Source organism: Molossus molossus, unplaced genomic scaffold, assembly GCF_014108415.1.
Source record: "Molossus molossus isolate mMolMol1 unplaced genomic scaffold, mMolMol1.p scaffold_m16_p_6, whole genome shotgun sequence".
Classification (NCBI taxonomy): Eukaryota; Metazoa; Chordata; class Mammalia; order Chiroptera; family Molossidae; genus Molossus; species Molossus molossus.
This window is the reverse complement of record NW_023425399.1, coordinates 101773205-101798122: the sequence shown is the minus strand read 5'-3', so window position 1 is coordinate 101798122 and position 24918 is coordinate 101773205. Positions and strand designations below refer to the sequence as shown.

The window sequence follows — 24918 nt, the reverse complement described above, 5'->3', positions numbered from 1 at the left end:
TTTATCGTTGGCATTATGGAGACATTGTCCATTTATAGTCCATTTCACAGGTACAGATATTGACAGTTAAACTAAGTACAAATTTCTTTTATCATGTGTTTATTAAGAAATGTATTATGTTATGCACTTTATAGTCACTTATGGCTTCTCATCCAAAGAGCCAAGAGCATATTCAGAAGTATAATTCCCAAGAATAGTATCATAACAGAAGTGTTTATATACTTAGTTTGAAATCAGTATGATATGACAGCATGACAGACACTTCTCCCTGTGTCTGGAGAGCATCGCTCCCCACTTATGTCAGCCCCTCACAAGACCCACTCGTCAGAGGATGAGAGCGTTTTTTCACTGACAGCATGCGACTCCTATTCGTGCCCCTCTGTCAGGTTGTATCCCAGAGTCAAGTTCCTGACATCCATGTCCTTCTCCATAGGAGGGAAAGAAAACTCTAGATTTACAGCTAGGATTCTAGAAAATGCTCTCAGAAGAAGGCACACTCTTGCGTTCAAGAATATCGTAGGCAAGTCTAACACACCTACATACACCCCAGGGAAACTAAACCCCAAACTGCATGATGTCACGTGTGCAGATATTTCTATCAATCAGGATGTTTACTGTCAACTATAGAGAGCGACCATGCAAATGATGGCCTGCAACAAGCTCTCCTCTGATTCCAAACTGAATCTCCAAATACAGAAGTCTAGATGTTCTAACCTCTAAGTGAGAAACTTTAAGGCAAGCATTGGCTCCCTTTATATCTCAAAATAAGAAGAAGAAAAAAAGTACACATTGGTCCATTTAGCTTACCATAAACTGAAATTCAGATGGTGTACCTCAGTGATCTAAATTCCAGGTTATTTAATGACAAGGCCTCTTTTTTTTTTTTTTAATTTTTTTTTTTTTTTTTTATCATCCTCACCGGAGGACATTCCTCCATTTTTTGTTCAGGTAGAGTGGGAGGGAGAGAGAGGAACAGAGAGAGAGAGAAACATCGATGTGAAAGGGACACATCGAGTGGCTGCCACCCGCACAACCATCCAGGGCCGGGGACAAACTGCAACCGAGGTACATGCCCTTAGCGGGAACCGAACCCGGGTCTCTCTGGACCGCAGGCCGATGCTCTAACCGCTGAGCCAAACCAGCCAGGGCTGACAAGGCCTCTTAAGGGATGCCAGTGTTTAACTGTTAAGCAATGGGTGCATCATAATTCTTTGTTGAATAAACTAAGCAATACAAATGAATTAACGAGTAAATGCCTGAATGACAGACACAAGACCGTACATTACTAGGTAAAATAGATGATAAAGTTCCTTCAGGAAAAACACACAACACAAAACAAATCAAAACTGTGTTTTCTAAATCACAAAAGACATCTGATCATTTCATTTTCAAAGGCTGAAATAATCCATTGCTAATGAAATGGTATACACTTATGAAGAATATATTATTATGTTTAATTCTTTCACTTGGGGGGCATATTGATTACATGTTAGTGTTAAAGACAAAAGTGTAGATTATAGATAGTGAGTAGGAAAAAAAATCCGTAAGTGAATTTGCTAAAGTAAATACTAAATGTGGTTTTATCATGCAGGATGGTCACCTGCATTTCACAAAAGGTTCAGAAGCATTTGCCATTCCTCATCATCACTGAGGATGGATGGACAACCTTCCGGCTTAGAGGACTGTGTTTTATACAAAATCTCTCCCGCCTTAGTAATCACTATGATGTAAAGGAACGAGAACAAAACATAACCAGGTGGCGGAAGAATTCTTTGGCTCTGCGGCAGGGCTGTTTCCCTGGGATTATCAAGTATCGAGGCTCCTGGCTTGGGACCAGATTTGTAAAAGGAGCGTGTTTATGGTCAAGGCCTCGCTCCTCCTCTGATCTTCCTCCTGGCCTTTCACCCCCGCAGGTTCACAGCCGTGACACAGGGAGGCGAGCGTGCTGTCGCTGTGTGTGGTTTCCAGGTGCCTCGGAGTCCGCCGAGGGACTGAAGGAGGCGCTGAGCCATTGGCTCTCTCGGCACGCACCCTGTCTAGTGGTACACTAATAAATATTTAAAAACTAGCTCTCTAGGAAAAAAACAAAAGCCTTGATTTGCAGCATTTGGTGAGTTGTGTGGTATAAACACCCCCAACACGGGCGATTTCAAGCTACAGGGACCTCCGCATGCACAGTGGGGCAGAGATGTACAGCACTGCACAGTACTCCCACCGTGCAGACGGGAGGCAGGTGACCTCAAGGCATAGATAACAGGAAAACGCAATACAATTATAAGGAAGTGATAGGTTTAAAATATCCCTTGATAAAATATAACTTATTTAATTGTAAATGTATACAATTAATTTTTAATGAAGGTTGTGTCTAACAGTGGGCTCACAGAATTCCTGAAAAAGATTAAGCCCTGCCTTTGCTGGCCAGTGTAAGCGGCTCCGGCGGGCCAGGGCCTGCGCCCAGAAGGGACCGGGGGCAGCATCTTTCCTTTCGCATCTCTTTGCCTGGGCACTTCATGCCGAGAGGCCTGATTCCATTGATTATATTAATGGATTTTATGGCATTGAAAAGCCATTGATCCCATTGGACTTTATTATAGTGGGATCTGCAGCCTGTCGGTACCTACACAATTGAAGCTGCTACTTGAAAAGGTCTTTCCTGGACAGAGACCTCCGGAGTGGGAGAGTGTGATGCGGGTGGGGGAGGGGTTCTGCATTTTAGACAAGCACCTGGCTCAAGGGGTTTTCATGCTCCTTAAGGCTTGAGAACTTCGCCTCTGGTCCTTCGGCTTCTCCTTTCTCCAAGCTGCAGCTGGTAGCCTGGGAGCTGATTCCGCCACACCCGGCTTCCGCCCAGGACACAGGACAAGGAGCGGACTCGGTCCCACCTGCAGCTCAGGTTCAGAGTCCCCGACCCGGTGCTTCGTCAACTCAGAACATCTCTGAGCGGATCCAGCCAAGTGTAATCAGGACATGCCCCAACCACCGGAACACGGCAGGCCCCTGCTCCCTTTATCGAAGGCAGGGCAGTTGATTTCTTCTACACGAGCAGACACGCCGTTCGACCTGAGGTGTTGCCATTTGTCAGGATGTCTCCTTCATGGCTGTTGCTCACGGATGGAGGTGTTGAGGTCTCCTGACTGAGAAGCAACCCTGCAGCTTCATATAAACAGGTGGAGCTGAGGTGTCAGCTAGTGTCTGTCACGTGGTCTAGACTCAGTGACTATGTACAATTAAATAAACAGATGAATAAACACGTGAAAGAATTAACCCGAGATTGTAACAGAAATAATCAATAAATTCTTCATTGCCTTTTCTCCAAGGAAACTCTCAAATTAAGAGAGCATTTGGGTATTTTTTTAAATTGACAATGTTTCCTCTAAGAGCCATTATATTTGATTTCATCAGGAGAATTATGTACATTAATATCTAAATGAAAGACAAATGTGTATTTTTCTTTCTTTGAAGTACAAAAATGGAAGCTTGACTTGAAAATATTAAAATATAAACATCTCTCGAGAAATACATGTTGCTATCACAGCCAGGGACATAGACATATATTCCTTGAGACATTTAGATTCATCTTTGCATAAAAGATACAAAGCTACAGTCAGCTTTATATTTTAAAAAGATGGATTTTATTTAAAATCAGTATGAGGCATTTCTTCACATATAAATCCTTTTTGTGTGTTTCTCTTTAACTGTATCCATGTAAAACTAAAATAGACAACTATCTAGTTAATAGCTACTGCCTTTCAGCTAAAATACAACATGATCTGTCAAACAGATTTCTCTGAAAGATGAGAAATGTCTAAGTAGGAGGAACTTGAGTTACTACAAAAACAAACAAAACCCCCCAACATTTCTTATTATTTACCTTGAAACAAAGTTGTTTGTAGAAGACACAAGTAATCTCTCCCAGTCCCATTAAGATTAGATATGTCACATGACCTTAAGTTAATTTTCTGGAAATACTTTTTAAACCTACTATTACATGCTTTTTTGATGTATTTGAAAAATTCATTTATTTTCCAAATGTAGAGTACTTTCTACAAAATGTTCCAGAAACATGACAATGATGCTCTTAGACTCTATCAATTTTACGTAGTTTTCCAGTGGACTGAGTGGGGTTTTAAATGGAGGCTATCACCCTGGCCGGTTTGGCTCAGCGGTTAGAGCATCGGCCCGCAGATCAGTGAGTCCGGGGTTCGGTTCCCGCTAAGGGCACGTACCTCGGTTGCAGTTTGTCCCCAGCCCCGGCTGGGGTCATGCAGGTGGCAGCCACTCGATGTGTCTCTCACATTGATGTTTCTCTCTCTCTCTCTTCCCCCCCCCCTCCCACTCTATCTAAAGATAAATGCAAAATGTCCTCAGGTGAGGATAATAATAATAATAATAATAATAAAAATAAACGGAGGCTTTCGTTTTCTATGTGCAAGGGCAGCAGTAGAAACCAAGTAAGTAGATTTCATTGTTGAGTGTTACTGAGAACGTATATGCAGACTGCCTAATGTTGGTGGGCTCCTTAATTAGACTAAACTAAAATGGGTCCAGGGAAGATGTAGTGATGAGACTTAGCTTGGTTGCTAAAGCAGCTATATCTGCAAGCAATACTCTTATTTAGTTAGTTGCTCGATTATCGCCTAGACATGTCTGCTTACTAGCACCTCTCTAATTTAAACCCATTTGTTTTGGTTTGGTTGACTATTTAAGTTACGGTGTTGGCTGATATAATGCAGGCGCCCAGTCTTCTGACTTGCGTCTGCTCGGAGTCGAACGCACGTTTCCCGAAGGTTCCCCACTACAGCTGCTAAAACAATTGGAGGTGTCACTGCCAACACTTCTTGAGGGCTGGGGTGAAGCTCTTCCCGTGACCTCAGTTTTCCCTTGAGACTTTCTATAACAAATACATTCCAGAACATGGACTTGAGGAGAAACCAGAATTCCATTGGGAAATGCCGGATGCTGACTGCTGAATAGAGCTGTTGATGGGTCAGATGTGCCCCTTGACAAGCTGTGCCCCCTCTGACGTGGTGCTTGGCTCTCGGGGAATCCGCAGCTGCGGGGGGCAGAACCTCCCACCTGGAGCCACACCAGGGAAAGCTGGGAAGTCAGGCAGCAGGTTGTTTTAATTCCGGTCCTAGCTCTCCTGTCTCAGAATTTACACCCATCTCCCCCCACGCTCCACACACAGTTCTGATGTCCACTGGGTGGATGAGCCCACTTCCTAGCTTCCGGTCTAGACCTTACTTTCTGCCTGGGAACTAATCCCATCGAGAATGTAAACCACTTATTTTGAATTTTACTCCCTCACACGGCCCCATACATACGAAGCAATGCGGCCAGGTGACCAAGCCTGGCTTGGGTTCTAATCTGTGTGCCCCCCTGAGGCGCGGGGTCCACCTAGCCTCTGCAAGCCTGTGTTCTTTTTTGGTAAAATGGGGATAATTTATACAACCTACCGACCTTTTCACTTTTTCATTACCCATCACCCACCACCCCACCCTCCTTTTCTTCCTAAATAGTTTAGATTCCATGGGCCTTCTTTTTAATCATGCCCTTGTAAAAGCTCCAAACTCACTCCACCCTTTCTCCCCCTGGCAAACACCAGAGTAAAACCCATCTATCTGCCCCCTTAGCCTGGCAAACAAGCAACAGACCATGGGGAGGGGGAAGCTACAACAACCGTGCTGGCTGGTTTCATGTTAAGTTCACGACAGCACATCTCAAATGGTTGGTCCACACTGCTCAGCAATCATAACTTCACATATGTTATGATCTCTTTCCTACAATCTGAAGCAACTATTTCTCCTCTTTTTCCGTCTTCAAATCCTCCAAGACTTGATAATATGATGACAACCACTTCTCACACTTCCGATCCTCCCAGCTCCAAACTGGCTACATAACTGCATCCACACCCCCTCGCCCTGTCTTTGCTCACCTCCCGAGACTGAGGTCTCCCCTGAATGCTGGCCCCTGCCTTCCTGCCTACCCAAAGGACTGCACCCCTGGATCTCCGCTCTCTCTGCATCACCACGCCCCCCTGGACACTGCATGATTTCCAAAAGTGGTAGTCCCTCTTATGTTGCAAAAGAGAGCAATAAAAATAACTAAGTAAAATAAAAAATAAAACCACCCTCAAGTCTACCACCTCCTAACATTACAATCTATTTCTTGGCTCTAATTTTAGAGCAAAGATTCTCATAGCAACAAAAAAATAGCATCTGCAGTTGCGCTGGGCAGCCCTCAGCTCTCCATCTTTATGATCCTCCCACACAGGCCACTTTGCTGTCATTCTGTTACTAAATCCTTCGTCAATATGACGTAGTGAGCAACACCCAACTTTTGGGAACATTCTTTCCCCTTGGCTTCTGTGACTCCACACCTCTGTTTTCTCCCACCATTCCGGCATCTCCTAAATGTGCGGTGTCCTGAGATTCAGCCATTGTGTTTATAATTATTCTCTCCCTAGGTGTCCCTGATATGACAGTGATCTTAAATTTCTATCTCCCAAATAACCTGTGATCAGACCTCTAGTCTCACATACCGAATTGTCAACAAGATTGACATTCTTGATTGTATTTCTAGTAGTTTCCTTAAATTCAAAATATCCAAAAAATAACTAATTTTTCCCTTTACACTGATTTTTTTTTCTCTACTCATCTCATTAAGCAACTCTACAATCCAGTCAGTTTTTTTTTGTTTTGTTTTGTTTTTTGTAGCCCAAACCTAATATGTATCATTGATTCTTCTCTTCTCTCTGCCCTTGGTATCCAACCCTTAGCCAATCTCCTTGGCTCTAGATCCAATACACACCATGATCCTCCCCACGTTTTCATTCACCTGCTGAGTCCTAGTTCCAGCTGAAATAATCTTATACAGATGACTCAATTGTCTCCTAACTGGTCTCCCTGCTTACACTCTGCCAATCCCAATAATTTCCCTCACAGCAATTCGATCTTTGAAAAAGCTGAATGAGATCACTCCCGTTTCAGAGACCCTTCTCATCACCCACAGAATGAAATCCCAGTCTGTGCCATGTCCCAGGAAGTCCCACCTGGTCTGACCCTGGCCAAGCCATCTGGATCCATTCCGATTGCCACTATTTCAGGGTCACAATCGTGTGCCATTTCCTTCCCAAGGCGTTTGCACTACTTGCTAGTGTCACTTGAAATGCTTTACCCTGAGTGTGCCCAAAGCTGGCCTTTTTTTATACTTTTGCCTCAGCTCAAATGTCCTCTCTTTAAAACACCTTTCCCTGGCAATTTGATCCAAACTAGGTTCTTCTCTAGCACATTTTATGGTGTTAGTTGTTCATTTCTCTGTTGCTCATCAGTCTAGCTCCCTGTCCTTGGATGTAAGTAAGAAGAGACATTGGGCCACCATCATGCAGCTTTTTTAGCAATGAGCACAGCTCAGGGTCAGTGTTCCAATAATTAGTTTAGTGAATAATATTTATAAGGTTGTTATAAAAATGAAGTGAAATAGTGTTTGTTTCTCACATTTGCCAGACATAAAACATCTGATGAAAAAGTTAGTTATGGCCATTATTATTATTATTATTATTATTATCATTGTTATTATTATCATTGTTATTATTATTAAGTGCTACTTAAATATGTGTCAAGAATGTTAATCACAAAAACTCATGTTAATGTCTCAAATCTTTCAGTTAAAGTATTTGTATTTTAATAGCTGTTTTCTAATGTAAACAATATTTTAAGCTACCTGGTGAGTTCCATCTTTGTTTCTAGGCAAATGTTTCAACTTCTCTAAAATCACTTGTTTGGCAACTGCTTTAACTTATGGGCAGAGCTGAACCTGTTCATGTCTTCCAACTAATCAATCACTCCACCTATAACGGAAACTTCCATGAACTAAATTAAAATTAGAGACCTTTTAACTAGACCTTGGTTCTTTTAATTTAAGCCTATTATTAAACCTCCCACTCTTCAAAAATGTATGACTCGAGGGAAATCTCATTACCCTTCATGGAAAGGCTAAAGTGAGCTTTGCCTTTGGAGCCAACGAGAAATGGCACCATTGGAAATGTGTGATGAAGTACACATTGCAAGGTGATATTAAAGTGGATTAGAACTCAAAAGAGAAGGGTATTCTATCACAGAGTTTAGTTTCTTTGTCAAAATTCTTTGTGCAGATATACTACATAGTGGTGGCTATAATAAATTTGCAAAGGGCAAAATACAATGATGTCAAAACACAAAAGAACAAAAAATAATGCATTTAAGTATTTGAAATCTGAAGATGAGAACAGTCGAGACAGTGTTTATCTAATCCTATTTCTGTTATAAAAAATTCATATTGACTTGGAGAGCTAATTGGGTCTCTGACTTCTTCAGATCCTGTGATAGATGTCATAGGTCATTCTCAGGTCCCGAGTCTATAGTTATGCACGCAGGCACTTCAAAGACTGTTTCTATGTTCACTTTTAGTCTTCCATACATTTAATTTTTTTCCTTCTCTCTCTCTATATTTTATTTATTCTGTAATGCTCACCAGAGGATAATTTTCCATTTATCCTCAGATAAAGTGGGAGGGAGGGGGAGAGAGAGAGAAAAAAAAACATTGATGGGAGAGAGACACATTGACTGGTTGCCTCTCAAACTACCCTGACCAGGGCCAGAGACGAACCACAACCGAGGTACATGCCCTTGGCTAGAATTGTCCGGCCAATGCTCTAACCACTGAGAAAAACCGGCCAGGGTATTTCTCTCTCTCCATTTTAAACTTAACTCAATTTATATATTTGTTTTAAATTAATTCAGGTGAGAACATACATTTTGGGGAGGGGAGGTTGCTCAATTTATGGAGCAATTTGTTATTATTTGGAATATATATGATGGCCTTTAGTAATTGAAAAAGTTTTAAAGAGAGCATTTGGTGTAAAAGGCTTGTGTAGAAAGAAGTCATTTGGGAAAAGCAGAATTAAGTCAAACATGTCTCACAGCTTTGGTGTCTCTCATGGACACTTCCTACTTCTCACTTTTTAGACCATAGCGACTTCACCGCTGGGGAGGGTCCATGAGGCAAGTCGTCCCTGGGACAGACCAGGAAGACAGCTCTAAGAATATGGGGACAGGGTGATACAAAGACATGTTTTGAATTTCCAGAGTATTTTTTTATTCAACTTACTTACGGAATGCATTTAAATTGGCATGCTGCATTTATATTATTTAAAAATTGGTTACCTGACTTTTTTTTTTTACTATCCTAATGTCATTCCCATTCATAGTTTATCCTTATCCATTCATTGTGCTTTCACTGAAAAATGGTGGAAACTATTGACAGTGCAACTTCAAAAGAAAAACACAAAGAAAACGAGAACAATCTAAAGATCAAGGAGCTCTAGTCTAAGTTGTGACGGGATCTGACACTGAGGCTAATGGCCAAACTCGTGTTTCCGAGATTACTCTGGGACAATCCATGCATACAGTCCAGGTTCCTCCTTATTAACTGTGACAGTTTGCTTCATTCGTAGATTTTTTAATAAAATCCTCACCTGAGGATATTTTTCCATTTATCTTCAGATAGAGTGTGAGAGAGAGAGAAACATCGATGCGAGAGAAACACATTGAATGGCTGCCTCCTGCACGACCCGACCAGGGGCAGCGACCAAACCTCATCTGAGGTACGTGCCCTTAACTGAAATCAAACCCAAGGCTCTTTGGTCTGCTGGCCATCACTCCAGTCACTGAGCCAAACCAGCCAGGGCAATTAGATTTTTAAAAAAATAATTTTTAAATGTGGAATCTTAGAACAAAAGCATTCCGAAAGCACTGTCAATAATGAGAAGTGAGGTGTTTCTTCCAGTTGAAGCATCTGCCTCTCTCCTTGGCCAAGATTGTTTCCTTCATTTTCCTTGGGAGTGGAGAGCTACAATTTTAAAAGTGTTTCATTTTCCAATAAGATAAAGTGAAAAGGCAGTAAAATGTCCCCATGAATGAGTTTCCTCACTCCTATAAAGACAGGGTACGAAGGCAGAATGGGGGTTTGCCAGGGCCAGGAGCAGGGAAGGACGGGGTGCCAACAGTTGATGGGTACAGAGTTCTGGTTTGAGAAGATATAAAGAATTCCGGGAATGGGTGGTGGCAGTTGTCACAGAACAATGTGAATATACTTATGTCACCAGACTGTGCATTGAAAAATGGTTCCGATGGTAAATTTTGTTATCTTCTCTTACCACAATAAACGAGTTATCAGTTTTTAAAAATGTAGAATAGCACATATCTTAAGATGGTTCTAGCGGAATTACAGACCAAACACAGTTTCATGTTGGAGTCAGTTTCATGAATTATTATATGTAGTCTTGTTTTAATATAATATAAACATTTTATACTCAGTCTCGTCTACAAACGCTGGACACAAACAGGAAGACTACATGAACTCAAACACTGCCTCCTTAGAATCACGCTCCTACCCTCACACCCTCGCCCAAAACTGTTTCCGTTGTAATTCCCTGGACATTAGCTATGCTCAAAGAACGGTCATGTAATGAATCAATAAAGGGATCCATAAAATAAACACAAGAGATCTACATCTCCTTGAACTGAATTGATGGCTAACAGGCACTGTGTTCAAACAGGAATCTCTGTGCATTATGATTGAGTACAAACACCAGTGTTTGTGAGTATAAACATTACTTTATTTAAATTGTCCATCAGTAAACAAATGCCGGTTTCTAAGTCCTTGTTAAATGGAACCGATCATCTAAGGTCTCCCGGTGTCTATTTGCTCTGCACTAAACCCATGTCAGAAACTCACCGTGTTGTGAGGGGAGGACTCAGAGCTCTGGCTCCAGCAGCTCAGCCCCAAGGTGTATTTTAGGAAGGATTTCAGATGATTCAGAAAGAAACAAACATGATTTCTTTGCAAGAGCTGTCTGAGGCCCACGCCTCTGTGTGACATACAACGAGGAGGTGGCCGTGTACAGGAAGCGTGGTGAGCCTGCAGAGACCGTTCCAGAACATCTGCATGAAGGGCGTTTTCAGGGAGCAATGTGAACTCATGTGCCCTCTGCACGGCCAAGAAAAGACAACCCCAATGTCAGACAGGAAACGGCAGAGGATCTGCTAGTGACCATCTAAACCCACGTCACCTTTGTCCCCATTCCTCCAGCTTCCCTCCTCTCTTCGTTTTCACTCTGCTGCTCACAGCATCTAACAAGTGGGCATCCCAGATGGGGCCAGTGCAAACGACCCCTCTGCTATTCGCTGCGAGTCACTTGGCTCTCGCTTCTGCTGAAAGGGAAATTATCACCAGCCAAGGCCAGGGGACTGACACTTGTCTAAACCCGCCGTCACACCACATCTTCAGAAGCATGCCGTCTGAGGTTAGTCACCCCAGCACTGCTTCAAACAAGAAAAAGTTCAAACATCTGGGGCCAAAACGATCAGTTTGCTGTCTGGAGTTGGAAGCAGCTGTTTTAGTTCTCCCTTTGGGTAGCACCTGGGTAAAGGGAATTGTATGGTCGCTGAACTAATTTTCAAGTCATTGAAGCACGCCCAGGAGTGAGATGGTCTGCGATGCTGGAAGAAACCAGTCCCATTTCTACCGTGGCAGAGAAGGCATCACACGCACGCTGGAACTGTGAGCGACTAAGTGCGCACCAGCTTTCAGAAATGCAACGGCGACCTCCACACAGGCATCTGGTGTTCAAGGACCAGGATTTCAACAACAGACTGGTGTGCAGTGACACAAGCCAATACTCTGCCCTGAAAAAATCTAAACCTGTACCACAGTCCATGGCCGGTTGGGGGGTGGGGGGGGTGTGTGTGTGTTTATTGTGTGTGTGTGTGTTTAATTTGAGTTTAATATTTCATTGCCTTTAATCACCCTACAGTGTTCAGTTGATAAATATCTAAACTTGTCAGTTAAGTTCAGTATATTTTAACTAATATACTTGTGCCATTTTTCTCTAATTCTGTAAAGATAAAATGATTGAGAATCTAATAATTGGAAATACAGTTACAGATGTGTGGAGCCATACGAGATTTCAGGATAATCTCTCCAACCCTCTCATTTTGTCAATGAGGATATAATGGAAACTTTGAAGAGTTGGAATAGATTAAGTGTGATTAGATTAAAAAGTGAATTTCCTCTCACATGTCTTCCTACCAAACGGTGAGCTTCACAGAGGCAAAGCCTGTCGTGTCTTTAGCATTATACATATACAAATACAGATACATATATAGATGTAGTAGGTATATAGTACCTAGCATTATATATATAATAGTGTATATATGTACAGTATATATATATGTGTGTGTATATATATAGTATGTATATATAGTACGCATTTGGTAAACACACCGTAAATGTTGAATAAATGAAACTGAGACACAGTGACTTAACAAAATCCCAAAGAGGTAGCAAAAGACCCCAAGAATCTCAAATCTCTGATACTCTAAACAATCTTATTCCCAGAGTTGTGTTGGAACACAGAAAAATGCTCAAGTGGTAACTTAATATGCTCCTTGCATTGCATTAGTGTGTGCTTTATATTCTAGTCAACTAATTAAGTCATAATATTTCTTCCAAGCATAATTAAATTTTAAAATAAAATCTTAAGCAAATTATCCTTATAAAACGTTTTCTTATGAAACAGTCACATTTTAAAGTCCATAGGGCAAAGCACTATTTTCTTATAAAAATATTATTTCTTGTCAACAAATTTTAAGTACAAAAACTAACAATCTCATTATGATTTATTGTTACTTAAAACTACTGTCTGTAGTTCAAGTTGTTCCTTCAAAACCAAATTTGTTCACATTTATCCCGGAGAAAGGGATCTCGTCTTTTCTGTGGTTACAGCTTTATAAGGTAACCTAATACACCCCATTTTCAAGAACAAGAATAACATAATTTCCTTTGGTTCTTTTCCTAACTGTATAAGGTACCCACTGTTTGCATACCCTCGATCATGATTTCTTAGTCCAACTGGCTTATAGGTGGGCATAATGCTAGCCAGTACCTATAAACATGACTTCTCAGTTCTATATAGAGAAATCCTAGCCATCTATGTGCAAAAATACTAGCACACCAATTTCCTCCTGCTTGTCAATAAAATGATCAATTATGTTTTATACTGCAAATCTGATATATAACACTTTACATCAACATGTTTCTTCTATATTAAATAAAAATCCTAAGTGAAAAGAATAACAACTTTCATAATCCGGTTAGTCTAAAAGAATACAATACTTCTTTGTCTACAATGTTGCTTTTTAAATAAATTTTGTTCCTTGAAATGATATTAGTCAGGGGTAAATATTAGTATATTTGAGAACTGTTGTTTTAAACAAAAGAAGACTATCAAAATAGAACATGGCTTTTGTCTTTCTCGACATCAGCATATTGGGAATGATAAAACAGGGCTTGTCCAGTATATGTCCTTTGGGTAACAATCCAAGGAAAATAATTTATCATTTCTAATTCTTTAAAAGCTAGGAAATAAGGCAGCAGAAGGAGGGAGAGGAGAGCAGAGGCTTTGCAGCACCTGGGCCAACTGTATTCATCGGAAAGGCTAACGAACAAGTTCAAGTCTCCAGCAGTGCAATGTTCCAGAGATAATTACAAGAGGACAGAGCCAGAGTGTCTGCATTTGTTTGCTGCAAGCATCGCATATTATCGAAGAGCATGGGCTGGGGTGTGTATATGTGTGTGCTTGTGTGCGTGCGTGTGTGTGTGTAGATAGATATGTGATAGATAGATAGATAGATAGATAGATAGATAGATAGATAGATAGATAGATAGATAGATGATAGAGTGAGTGAGCAAGTTTTTGCAATCCAGGAATTCCCTCTTCAGGAAAGTAATAAATCCATATTCAAGTGCAGTCAGCATCCAGGGTCAACCAGTAATAAATACCTTGTTCACATTTCAGTAATGCCTTATTCATATTTCACTCTTACTTACAGTAGACTTTTAAGAGATACAAGCACACACATAAAATAGCTTATATCAATTTCTGTGTTCTGTCCTGGAAGAATGATGTGAGGTGGATAAAAAATGCTAATAAAAAGTGAGTCATTAAAAAAAGAGAAATTACAATATATTTCCAAATTTCATCCATTGAAACCTACAATAACTGTAGAAATCTTTTTTACTTTCATTTAGCAATCTCTCAGTTTGAGTAGCACCCATGCAAAACATTTATTATTGCTGCAAACTAAATTTTTAGGGTGATGTTTATTTCTGGTTATTTCCTCCCCTAAATTCACTTATTTTAATCCTTTCTACTTTTAAATTTATCTCACTACTTCTTATCAAATATATTTCCTAAGAGGCTAACAATTTTGCAGCCATTTCACTAGCCCCAAAAGATAAATTCATGTGAGAGAGGCCAACCTGGTCAAAGTTGCCAGAATATGGCTACATTCGAGATTTCTGTAAAATATGGCAAAGATTTCACATTGACTGAAGTAGTAGTTACTGACCCTAAGTTCGGGCCATTGCATACGTCATGTTACCACTTCCTGGTGATAGATCAATGAGGAAAGCACTAACACTCATACTACATGAATAGAAAAACTGACATTCGACGAGTGTAGAAAATTTTCTATGGTCACTTACAGATGTTAAAAGGACTGGCTGGGATCAAACATCAGAGGATGAGTTTCTCGAAGAGCTGGGTGATTCTCCAGAGCCCAGAGACAGGTTAGGCCAAGCCCCAACTGAGGCCCGGGGTAGGGAACTGATCCCCTGAGGGAACAAGCCAGGTCCTGACAGAGTCAAGCCAGACCGATCCTTGTTTGCTTTTCTGCACTATCGGTTTTAGGCTGATTTTCAACCCTGAGACACACTTGAAATAAGGAGATGTTTCTAAAAAAACCCATTTCTGGCATTAGGTTCTTTTCTTCAGGTATAACTAGTCTAATTTAAGCCTTTTTGAAAATTGTATCAACTTTCCAGGCCAGGAAACATTAACCACTGGGTGACACCGGTTCAGGAATGTCACCGTACTGGACCTCAAGCACAGCCTTCGTTGTCTATGTTCACAAGGGAAGAACAGGAAGGATGAAACTTTCGAGCCTAATTAATCTGTCAGCAAACAAAGTCTTTCTGTATCCCCCTCTTCCAATTGTTTTATTCACCTCCTATATTCAATTGTCCCATCTAACATAGAGGACATATAAAGATCCTGTACTGGGAGGTATCAGTACATAGACCTCTTTTTGTCCTGATAGAATAGCTTTTAACCATTAGTAAAGAAATTCTTCCTATAATCAATTCATGTGTGGCAGGAGACATGAAGGGTCAGCGTCACTCACTGAGCTGTCCTGGGGCATTTCTTCACGTGGGGGACACCATTCACCCCGCACAGCCGATGGGTGAGCGAAGGTTACAGGGGCACAGGTAACACAACAGTGAACGTTTCAACAACTCACCCTCGAGTTCACCACCTCCAGCGAGACGTTCTGAGGCGGGGCACTTGGCACTGAAAAGAACAAAGCAAAGCGAGAGGGTTACTGCCAGAGGCACGGAAGAAACTGCTACCCCTGGAGACGTGTCTTTTTCACAGTGCACAGTGGAAATTAGGTAGGTCGAGCCAGGTGGCACTTTAAGTTTTTCCTGGAGAGATGAAAAATAACTGCATCTGTTGATGTTGGCTCACTTGGTGGGCCAGTTATCCATCTAGGGAGCCCCCCCAAACGGTTAGGCAACAGAGCACCTGCCGTGACACCAAATACAGTCCTGACATTTAATTACAGCTTTCTGGCGATGACCCTACCAGAGAAACCAATAAAAACACGCGGGAGGTTTCCCAGAGTGGTTTTAAAGGCTTAAGACCTTGTGCATTTCAGCATCTGCATGGTTTTAGGATGAAATATGTCATTCTAATGGTCACTTCTGTTGCTTAATCCCTCTAATGCAATCTTTATTATCTCTTAAAAGGTGAAAAGAAATACCACCTTTTCTTTTCTTTTTTCTCAGCTGTATGTGATTAAACTCCAGTGCCACAGATATCAGTTACCCAATGGCATTCGGTGAGGCAATTCTATTAACAAAGGGCCGGTTTCTTTTTCTTGGTGGATTTGGTAGTTTTGTTTCTTTTGCCTGCATTTTGATTGTTCCTCTCCTCATGAAAGAAGGAAGAACATATACAGTTTTTTTTTTTTTAGCCACACTTATCATGAATATTTATTTACCATATCAAAAATGAATATTCTATCATATGAGTAATTCAAAGACAACCATTCACTGAACAGCAGTTCTGTGTCAGGCACTATTCTTGATTTCTCAGATAAATCATAAAAAATAAAATACAACAAAATAAAGCTTTCTGCCCCACAACAGGCATAGAAGTAGCATTCAATAAATGTTTAATACATATTAATCTGTAAAATGAGTAGCCTATCCTTGTTCACGAATTGGTGAATTTAGTGGAGAAGAAGCACTCTTAGCATTTTCAAGAATCTTATGTCATGTTCTCTCTTCTTTTACTTAAACATGGACAATATCTATGTTTCTCTAAGGTGCCCATATTTTACTCCGAATTTATTTATGCCCTATTCTGATTTTACCTTCTGAACTGTAATCACCATAAGGGCATGAGATAGATGTATTATTAATCTTTATATAACTGTAATCTGACAATTAATATTTACTGACTCAGTGATTAAATAAGCAAATGAATACTCAATTAAACATTAGCACCTGGGCTTTTCTGGACAGGAAGGGGATTGTAATCACTTGTTTTGTTTTACTTTTAAGTTCGTCTTAGTGCTTGATAAAGACCATAGCTAACGTGGCTGGTGACAAACTGTTCCCTGGAAGCTTGTTTTTCATGAATTACATCAATAAGTATTCTTTCAAAACCATTTCATAACTTAGGAAATAGACTTTATTATTTAATTTTCTGAGTTTCCATTATGGTTTTCTTATCAAACACAGAATATAACACCCCCCACCCCCCACCCCATGGACCAGGATTTTTGTCTCTTTTGCTACCACATCCCCAGTATCAATAAAAGTCCATCATGCAAGGCACACCCAGCAAGTAGTTGTTAGACATTCATTAATAGAAAACATTAATTAATAGAAATTAACTAATAGAAAAGTTGTAAGATATTTTAAAATCTTATTTATATCCAGGGTTTCTGTCCCAAGAGGTTTATGTATTGCAATTTTTTTGATTAAGGTGTAACATACATAGAGTAAAATGCACAAGTCTTGAATGTATGACTTGATGACGTTGTATGTGTGTCCCCATTTAAACACCACGGAGATCAAGACAAGGAACATTTATAGTGCCTGGGACGCTCCCTGCACCTCTTCCCAGCCATGCCGCTCTTATGACTGCTCACTCCATCATCAGTTGGGCTTATTTTTGAGCTCACTAAAAATTAAATTGCAGATTTGTGGCTGTTGCTATTGTTGTGTTTTTTGTTTGTTTGTTTTTACCTAGGCTGGCTTCTTTTGCTCATTATCACTTTTTGAGATTCTTTCATGTTGTTGTATAGAGCAATAGTTTTGTTTTTTTTAATTCCAGACTAGTACAATATAGTATATGACCATTCTATTTTATACTTATCTACTCTGCTATGTCCAGTTTAGGGCTACAAGAATAAATGTACTTCAATATTCTTGCACATGTCTTGTGGTAGACAATTGCACTCATTTTCTTCATTACATACCAAGGAGTAGAAATGCTGGTAAGAGTGAAAACTTCTATGGGGGTTGAAACATATGCTAAGCTTCAGTACATGCAAGGTTTATCAAAGTGTTTGTACCCATTTACACTCCTAAGAATGCAGCAAAGTTCTAGGATGCTCTATGTCATTATCAAAATTGGGGATCCTTAATTTTTAAAATTTTAGTCATTTGGTAGGTGTATAGTGTTATTTTTTAATTAAATTTATTGGGGTGACATTGGTTAATAATTACATGGGTTTCGAGTGTATATTTCTGCAATACAGGATCTGTACGTTGCATTGTGTGCCCACCACCCAAAGTCAAACCTTCCATCACCATATGTTTGACCCCATTTACTCTTTACTACCCCCCCCCCCCCCCGTCACCAGGCTTCTGTCTGTGACAACCAGTTTTGTTTGTTTTTCTCGTTTGTTCATTTGTGGCTTTCAGTTTCACATCCCACATACGAGTGAAATCAGTTTCTATCTGCGATTTCCCGAGGACGAGCGACATTGGGCATCTCTTCGCATACTCAGTGGCATTTGGATATCCCTTTTTGTGGAGTCCTTAAAATGTGTTTTTATCAACATAGATCAGTTTCCCCAAAAACTCATCTCTAAAGTGTTTCTTATTTTAAATCTTATATTCCATTTTTATGTTACATTATTGCCGTTAAGAGATTAATTTTCTCTAAAGCTGAAACAGCCAGAAGGCTCTCCGGCGCCCAGCAACCTCCCCTCAGCCCCACAGACATTGCGTGGATGACGCAGGACTTCCCTGGACCACCTCACGGGCTCGGCATCCCAGCCTGTCTCCAGGGGAGGGGGCAGGTGCATCAGCAAGATCATCTCTCCATCCCCCTCTTAAAAAGAGAGAATTATTCTGTTAAGAATTCAAAGTTAAAGTGAGTGCCAACTGAAAAAAAAATGCTGTCTTAAATCATACGCTATCACAAACTTCTGAAAAATTCTTTGAATGCTTGGAAACGATGTCTTACTACTAAGTGATAATGAATCACTTCTTAAATGTGAAAAAATCTTTCTAGTTTATATTTCCCATGATATTGTAATATTTACATGTCACACACTTTAATAATCACGTTATACCCACTTTTTCACAATTAAATAGTATCAAAATATAGTTTCAATAACACTAGCTGGATTTATGATAAGGGACTGAATTTTGGATTAAGGAAAATTTACCACACATTTTGTTCTAGGTACTGTGCTGATTAATATGTAACCCTCAAATGTAATTTTAATGTATGTTTATAAATGGCATTTCCAGAATGGCATATAGAAGAAAGGATACATGTAGTCACTACTTTTTGTTAACTATCACAATTGGATAAGAATCAAGATTATTTTCTGTGCTGGGAATTGAAAGCCATACAGTCCTAAAAGTGGACTTTTAATAGTGATGTTGATGTATTTTGTCTATTTTTTGGCTATATAAATCTCTCTTAGTTTCTATTGATAGCACACTGGCTATTCTTGTTTTATTTAGTCAGAAAAGAATGTAGAAAAAACTGTTTCAGTAATTTTTGTTCTCAATTGCTTCTCCCTCCTTCTCACTATCAATTTCTATAATGTTTACAGATGAACAGATAACAATGCTGAGGACTGGGTGTTTGATAGAAGTAAGTGGAATCCATGTTTATCTGGGCTTTTCTTTATTTCTCTTCTCATTTGATAATGTTTCATTGTCTCATGAGGCAAAAAGAAAGGACATAGTTCATTGCTTTTTTCCTCCAAAATGTCAAGCAATGTACCATTTGCGACAGGTTTATTAAAGCCAATCAGAGGTGTTTGGTCTGGAATCTCCTCTCTATACAGTGGCACATGCTGCTTTGAAACCCTTGGTGATGAGTCATTCTGTGAAGTGGATCAAGTTCCCATGTTTGTAAATGAACCTCCACACAAAGAGTCACTTGGAATCCTCCCCTTAGCTCTGGGTGTTGTCCTAGACACGTAATTTATGGATTGTAATATTTCATATATAACCATGAGCCTTTTTCTTTTCTTTTTGTTATCCTCACCCGAGGATATTTTTTTCCATTTTTTTTCAGATAGAGTGGGAAGGAGAGAGAGAGGGACACATCGAGTAGCTGCCACCCGCACGACCAACCAGGGCTGGGGACAAACCACAACCGAGGTACCTGCCCTTAGTGGGAACTGAACCCGGGTCTCTCTACACTGCAGGCCGACGCTCTAACCGCTGAGCCAAACCAGCCAGGGCGAGCCTTTTTCTTGAATAAACTAATATGAGACATTTTTATAGAATAAGGAAAACTCACTATATTTCCACAATGAATCTTGCTCTTTATTTACTAGTTTATGTGACCTAGTTCTGCTGCTTAGTGGCTTTAGTGATCGCTACCTTAGCTTTGTCATCTGTAAAGTCAGATAAAATAGAGTATTGTGAGAATAAAGGGTTAAAAATACAAAGTGCTACCCCGCAATGTGGCTCAGTGGACTGAGCATCGTCCCATGCACCATGAGGTTGCTGGTTCAGTTTCTAGTCAGGACACATGACTGGGTTTCGGGCTCGACCACCAGTAGGGGGCAGCAGGAGGCAACCAGTTGATGTTCTCTCATTGATGTTTCTATCTCTCTCTCCATTTCCCTCTCTCTCCAAAAACACAAAAACAAAAACACAATAAAACTTATTTTAAAAAGTGCTTAGAGCAGGGCCTTGCACTAATAAGTACTCAATAAATATTAGTGATAACAGTAAAAAACATATTTCTCTAAATTAAGTTTGCCTAGGAAATTGGGTCCCCCTCTTCTAGACACGGAAAGCTGACATGGGCACCAATAAGTGTTAATTAATTAATCAAATCAGTTAATGACCTACTCATGTCAACTCATCTAAAAGACCGTGTTTGGGACAAAACCGGCAAAACTAGTTCCATTCTGCATCAGTATGAGGCTGCCTGACCAAGGCTCTGCCCCCGATGGTTTGCAGAAGTGGGTCACTGCAAACCGGAGCTGCACTAGGCAGAGTAATTTGAACAAAACACAAAGTTTCCTCCCAGAGAAGCAATGAAAGGAGAGCTCACTTAGAGATGACAGCCCATCAGGGTGAACATCTTAGATATTTATAAGCATCTTAGATAGCAGGGATACCCTGGGATAGCTAACTCAGAAACATAATACTTGCATTTCACTTTTGTTTTTATTCCATTTTTCTATGACCCCCAATGTAAAATTTGTATGGCAAGGATTCCTCTGACCTGATAAGAAATTATGACTCTCTCTACAACACACATGCATTTAGATGTAGACGAGCTGTCTGGCTTATTCAATCAATGTTTACTGAGTGCGGAGGAAAACAGACATGACTACATCGTCATCCCTCATGTAAGGTGCATGTACTATAATGAGGAAAAGGGACACGCACGTTGGCATAGATTACAGTTATTAAATACTTAGATAGAGGTCAGGCTCAGGTTTAGGTGTTTACATGGATTAGCCCTTTTAATTTTCACATCTCCCTTTTATAACACTGAGAAAGTCAAAGAGGAAAGGGCTTGACTGGGACTGGGAAGTAGTGGCTATTAAATGTGATTAAATACGTATCTATATGCCGTGTGACCTCAGCACAGACAGCTTCAGCAGGGAGGAGAAGACACCATGCTGAAGTGTGGAGACGGGAACTGGGTGATAAGGGGATGGAAGCCAAGGGTGCAGGGTCTTTTGTTAGAAGTTAAAAGACATGATGATTGTGAAGATGAATGCAGCTATGTTCAGAAAGACCACTTCAGGAGGGCTATGAAGTTCCTGTTTTCTCCTATCAAATGTATCTGATAGAGAAAAGCTGGGGTCCTTTGTACGGTGATGCATGCTGGGTAAGGATCATGAAATCCTTTAATATAGTGACAGGCATTTTCTAACTCCTAACTGTTGTAACATTTCTAGATGATCATTTTTGGACTAATGAGCAATAATCTATCTTTCTCACTTATGACATTTAAAACCTAAATGGAAAATAAGGCCACAGCATTACACTTCAGACTGTGAATGAAATCTACATAAATTATGTAAACTACTAATTTTCATTTGTTTTCCTTTTATTTTTATAATTATAAGATGTGAAGTAATTTATTCTGCCAACAAATATTCTGTTCTCTCTTTAATAACAGAATCAGTTGGATGGGCATAAAAATTACATTAAAAATGACACTGAAGAGGTGTCACATAGAAAACATTTTTTAAAATTGAAATTGCAAATGAGTGGTACTCATGTCTCTTTTTGTACTAGCCTTAATAACACAGATGCCTGTCCTTAGTCTATTGATATTGTGTGAAATACATGCCCAGATACTTTCCCCAATTAAAGAATGGTGGATTGGTCAAGGAATCACAAGCCATTTTTTTTTTGAAATTCAAAAATTAATAATTTATAGAATTACACCCACTAACATGGAAATCAGTGCTGAAGAGAAATAGCTTGCTGCCTTTTTAATATTCATGAAGACCACATCTTTGCATGCCTACACCTGCCTGAATTTTCACTGACCCCACATCCTGCCCTCGGCTGTACTTTATTTTGACTTTGTATTAAATTTCCCAACAATTTATTATCATTCATTTCTTAGATTTCTAATTTCCTCTGCTACTGCTTTGCCAAACCCACCCCCTTCATTGAGACATTTTCCCTCTCTTTTACGACACGTAAGAAATATGTGTAATCTTTCGTTTGTTAGGCGTGGGACAATGAAATACAAACTCTTTTATATACAGTTGTAATACTTTCAGGGCTCGATTATTTGGCCTCAATCCTTATGCTACACTTTCAAATTAACATGCATATGTAGAAGAACTGTCCCGCATTTAAATTTTTAATCATCTACCATTTTTAAGAATAAGAAGTAAAAGAAACATGCTAATGTATACAGTCCAAGTAAATGTACAAATGTGTCTGTGTTAATAAAAATAAAGAAAAACACAAAAATTACTGGGAGCTCTTCAGCAGTAGTCACACGTTGAAGATTACCGACGAGGACATCCTGACTTCTGAATGTACATCTGACTGCAAAAGTTTGACTGAAAAGCCAGCTTTCTAGTTTATGCGAATCGACCCCGTGAAGTTTCCGTTGGGAAGCCTTGGAAATGAAATCTGACATACACACATGTTACTGGATTATCACACAAGCCAGGCCTCACTGTCTGCCACTCACCGTCAGAAAGTGTAACCACGGCCACATCCTCAGTGGAGACTCCTGGCCCGTAGCGGTTATAAGCTAGGAATCGAAGAGCATATTCCGTGAATTTTTTCAGGCCTTCCAGCTTATAAGACAGTCCATCAACCTCTATATTCTGGAGACATAAAACGCCAAAACTGTTATTCAGGAGGCACGTGGAAGTGGAAATGGCAGCCATTCTGTTCAGTCGGTAAAGTGGATGTTAGACTCTCACAAAACTGCACCGTGGCCTATGACGAGCGGTCGAGACACCGGCTTGTGCCATCAGTGCCCCGAAGGCCGGGCCCTGTGGACTCCTGGCTGGAACAGCACCGTGGGACCTCACAGTCATTAGGTTCCAGTTTGCCTAACACCACCCGATGCGCTGAATGGTGCGCCCACACCGGGACCCTGACAGCAGAGGCGGCTTGCAAACTCGGGGCACAGAGCGCGGGGCAGTGACCTCTGCCTGTCCCACCTGAAATATCCCCATGTCCCGTCAACAGACGGAGTGTGCCACACTGGTGCTGTCAGGATGCTGTGAGGCAGGAGGGGCCCCTCTCCACCAGACCCGCTCGCTCACATCTATCTTGGGAAACACCATTTCGAATGTATTTAAATGGACTGGTGACATGCATTATTGAAGAGCTAAAATGTGTAGAAAAGTGGATAGAATAGAAAGATGAAAAGAAAAGCTAAAGGGCAAAAAGAAATAATGAATGTATACATAGGAGAACTCTCAGGAATTCTTATTTTACAATATGACTTGGGACGATTTCTGAACAGAACTATTGTAAAATACGTTTTAAAATGAAGAGCCTCGCCCTGGCTGCTTTGGCTCAGTGGTTAGAGCGTCGGCCCGCGGACCAGAGAGTCCCAGGTTCGGTTCCCGCTAAGGGCACGGACCCCGGTTGCAGTTTGTCCCCACCCCAGTTGGTGTCGTGTGGGTGGCAACCAGTCGATGTGTCTCTCTCACACCGATGTTTTTCTCTCTCTCTCCCCCTCCAACTCTATCTGAAGATAATTGCAAAAATGTCCCTGGGTGAGGATAAACATAAAATGGAAAACCTCCATCACGCCGTTTCGGTGGGAGCGTGAAGAGTGCCCCAGGCTTGGCCAAGTTCGCAGCCGACCCAGGAACTGCTGTGTCTCGGTCACCTCCGTCTCTCCCATCTACCTACACACCTCTGTGCACGCGAAGTCGAGAATCTGGAAGTCAACCTCTCAACAGTCGCATGCATGCCACAAAGACAACTGCTGATGGTCCCTGCCTTCCGAGAGACTCATTCACTCCTACTTGATCCGAAAACCTAATTTTCAGGTGTCCGTACTCACTACAGATTGGAAACAGAATGTAAGGAGGAGGAAGTTAGCCTTCTGGAGTAAGGAAGACTGAAAAAAAAAAAAAAAAAAGAAAGAAAAAGAAAAGTGATAGGTGACAGTGTGATGGTAGGGAGAAGAGAGAAATAGCATCAAATATGTAAGAATGAAAATAACATTTTGGATGCAGTCATTGACTATAAGATAATTCCTCCTTTAAGATAAGGACTGAAAAATCAAATGCTTTCTGGGACCAGATGGGTTAATACAAATGCTGTTAACACTGGCCCAGGCAACCACACACTCAAACAAAACATTGGAGTCCTTTTTATTGATTCATCTCATTACCCATTTGCCTCTCTTAGCACCAGAATTCAATTCAATTGCTTAACATTTCCAGTAACAGGCACTTTAAAACCGATCAGTTATCCAATTAATGTGCTGGAGGCTGGATTCCATATCAAGTTTACAGATCTCCTATTTCCCAAGCCATCCAACAGGTGGCAGCAGTGGGGCCCATTCCCTGGCTTACCTGTTCCTTCCCAGTGGACACCTCAGTGCAGAACAATCTGTAACCTTGAACTGGACCATTTGCATAGGCAGGGGGTTCCCAGGTAATAAGAATTGAGGTAGGTGAGGTAGATACAGCTTTCAGGTTTTCTACTGGCCCTGGAACTTGCACTGTATACAAGAGAAATGGATTAGTATAAGAGTGTTCTCTTTCTCAAAACAATCAGAATTACATCTCTTAACAGTTCAAGGAA

General features: G+C 40.6%; 1 protein-coding gene across 2 annotated transcripts in view; it reads right to left on the bottom strand.

Annotated features, from left to right (window-relative positions):
- DCC (DCC netrin 1 receptor) overlaps positions 1-24918 on the bottom strand; it is a 1071808-nt gene that overhangs the window by 246534 nt on the left and 800356 nt on the right. For both annotated transcript variants that reach the window (XM_036244835.1, XM_036244836.1), the window contains 3 exons: positions 24687-24835; positions 22832-22970; positions 15402-15451 (listed from right to left, as the gene is read on the bottom strand). In XM_036244835.1, coding sequence (XP_036100728.1) covers positions 15402-15451; positions 22832-22970; positions 24687-24835 — 338 coding nt within the window. The remainder of the gene's footprint in view (positions 1-15401; positions 15452-22831; positions 22971-24686; positions 24836-24918) is intronic.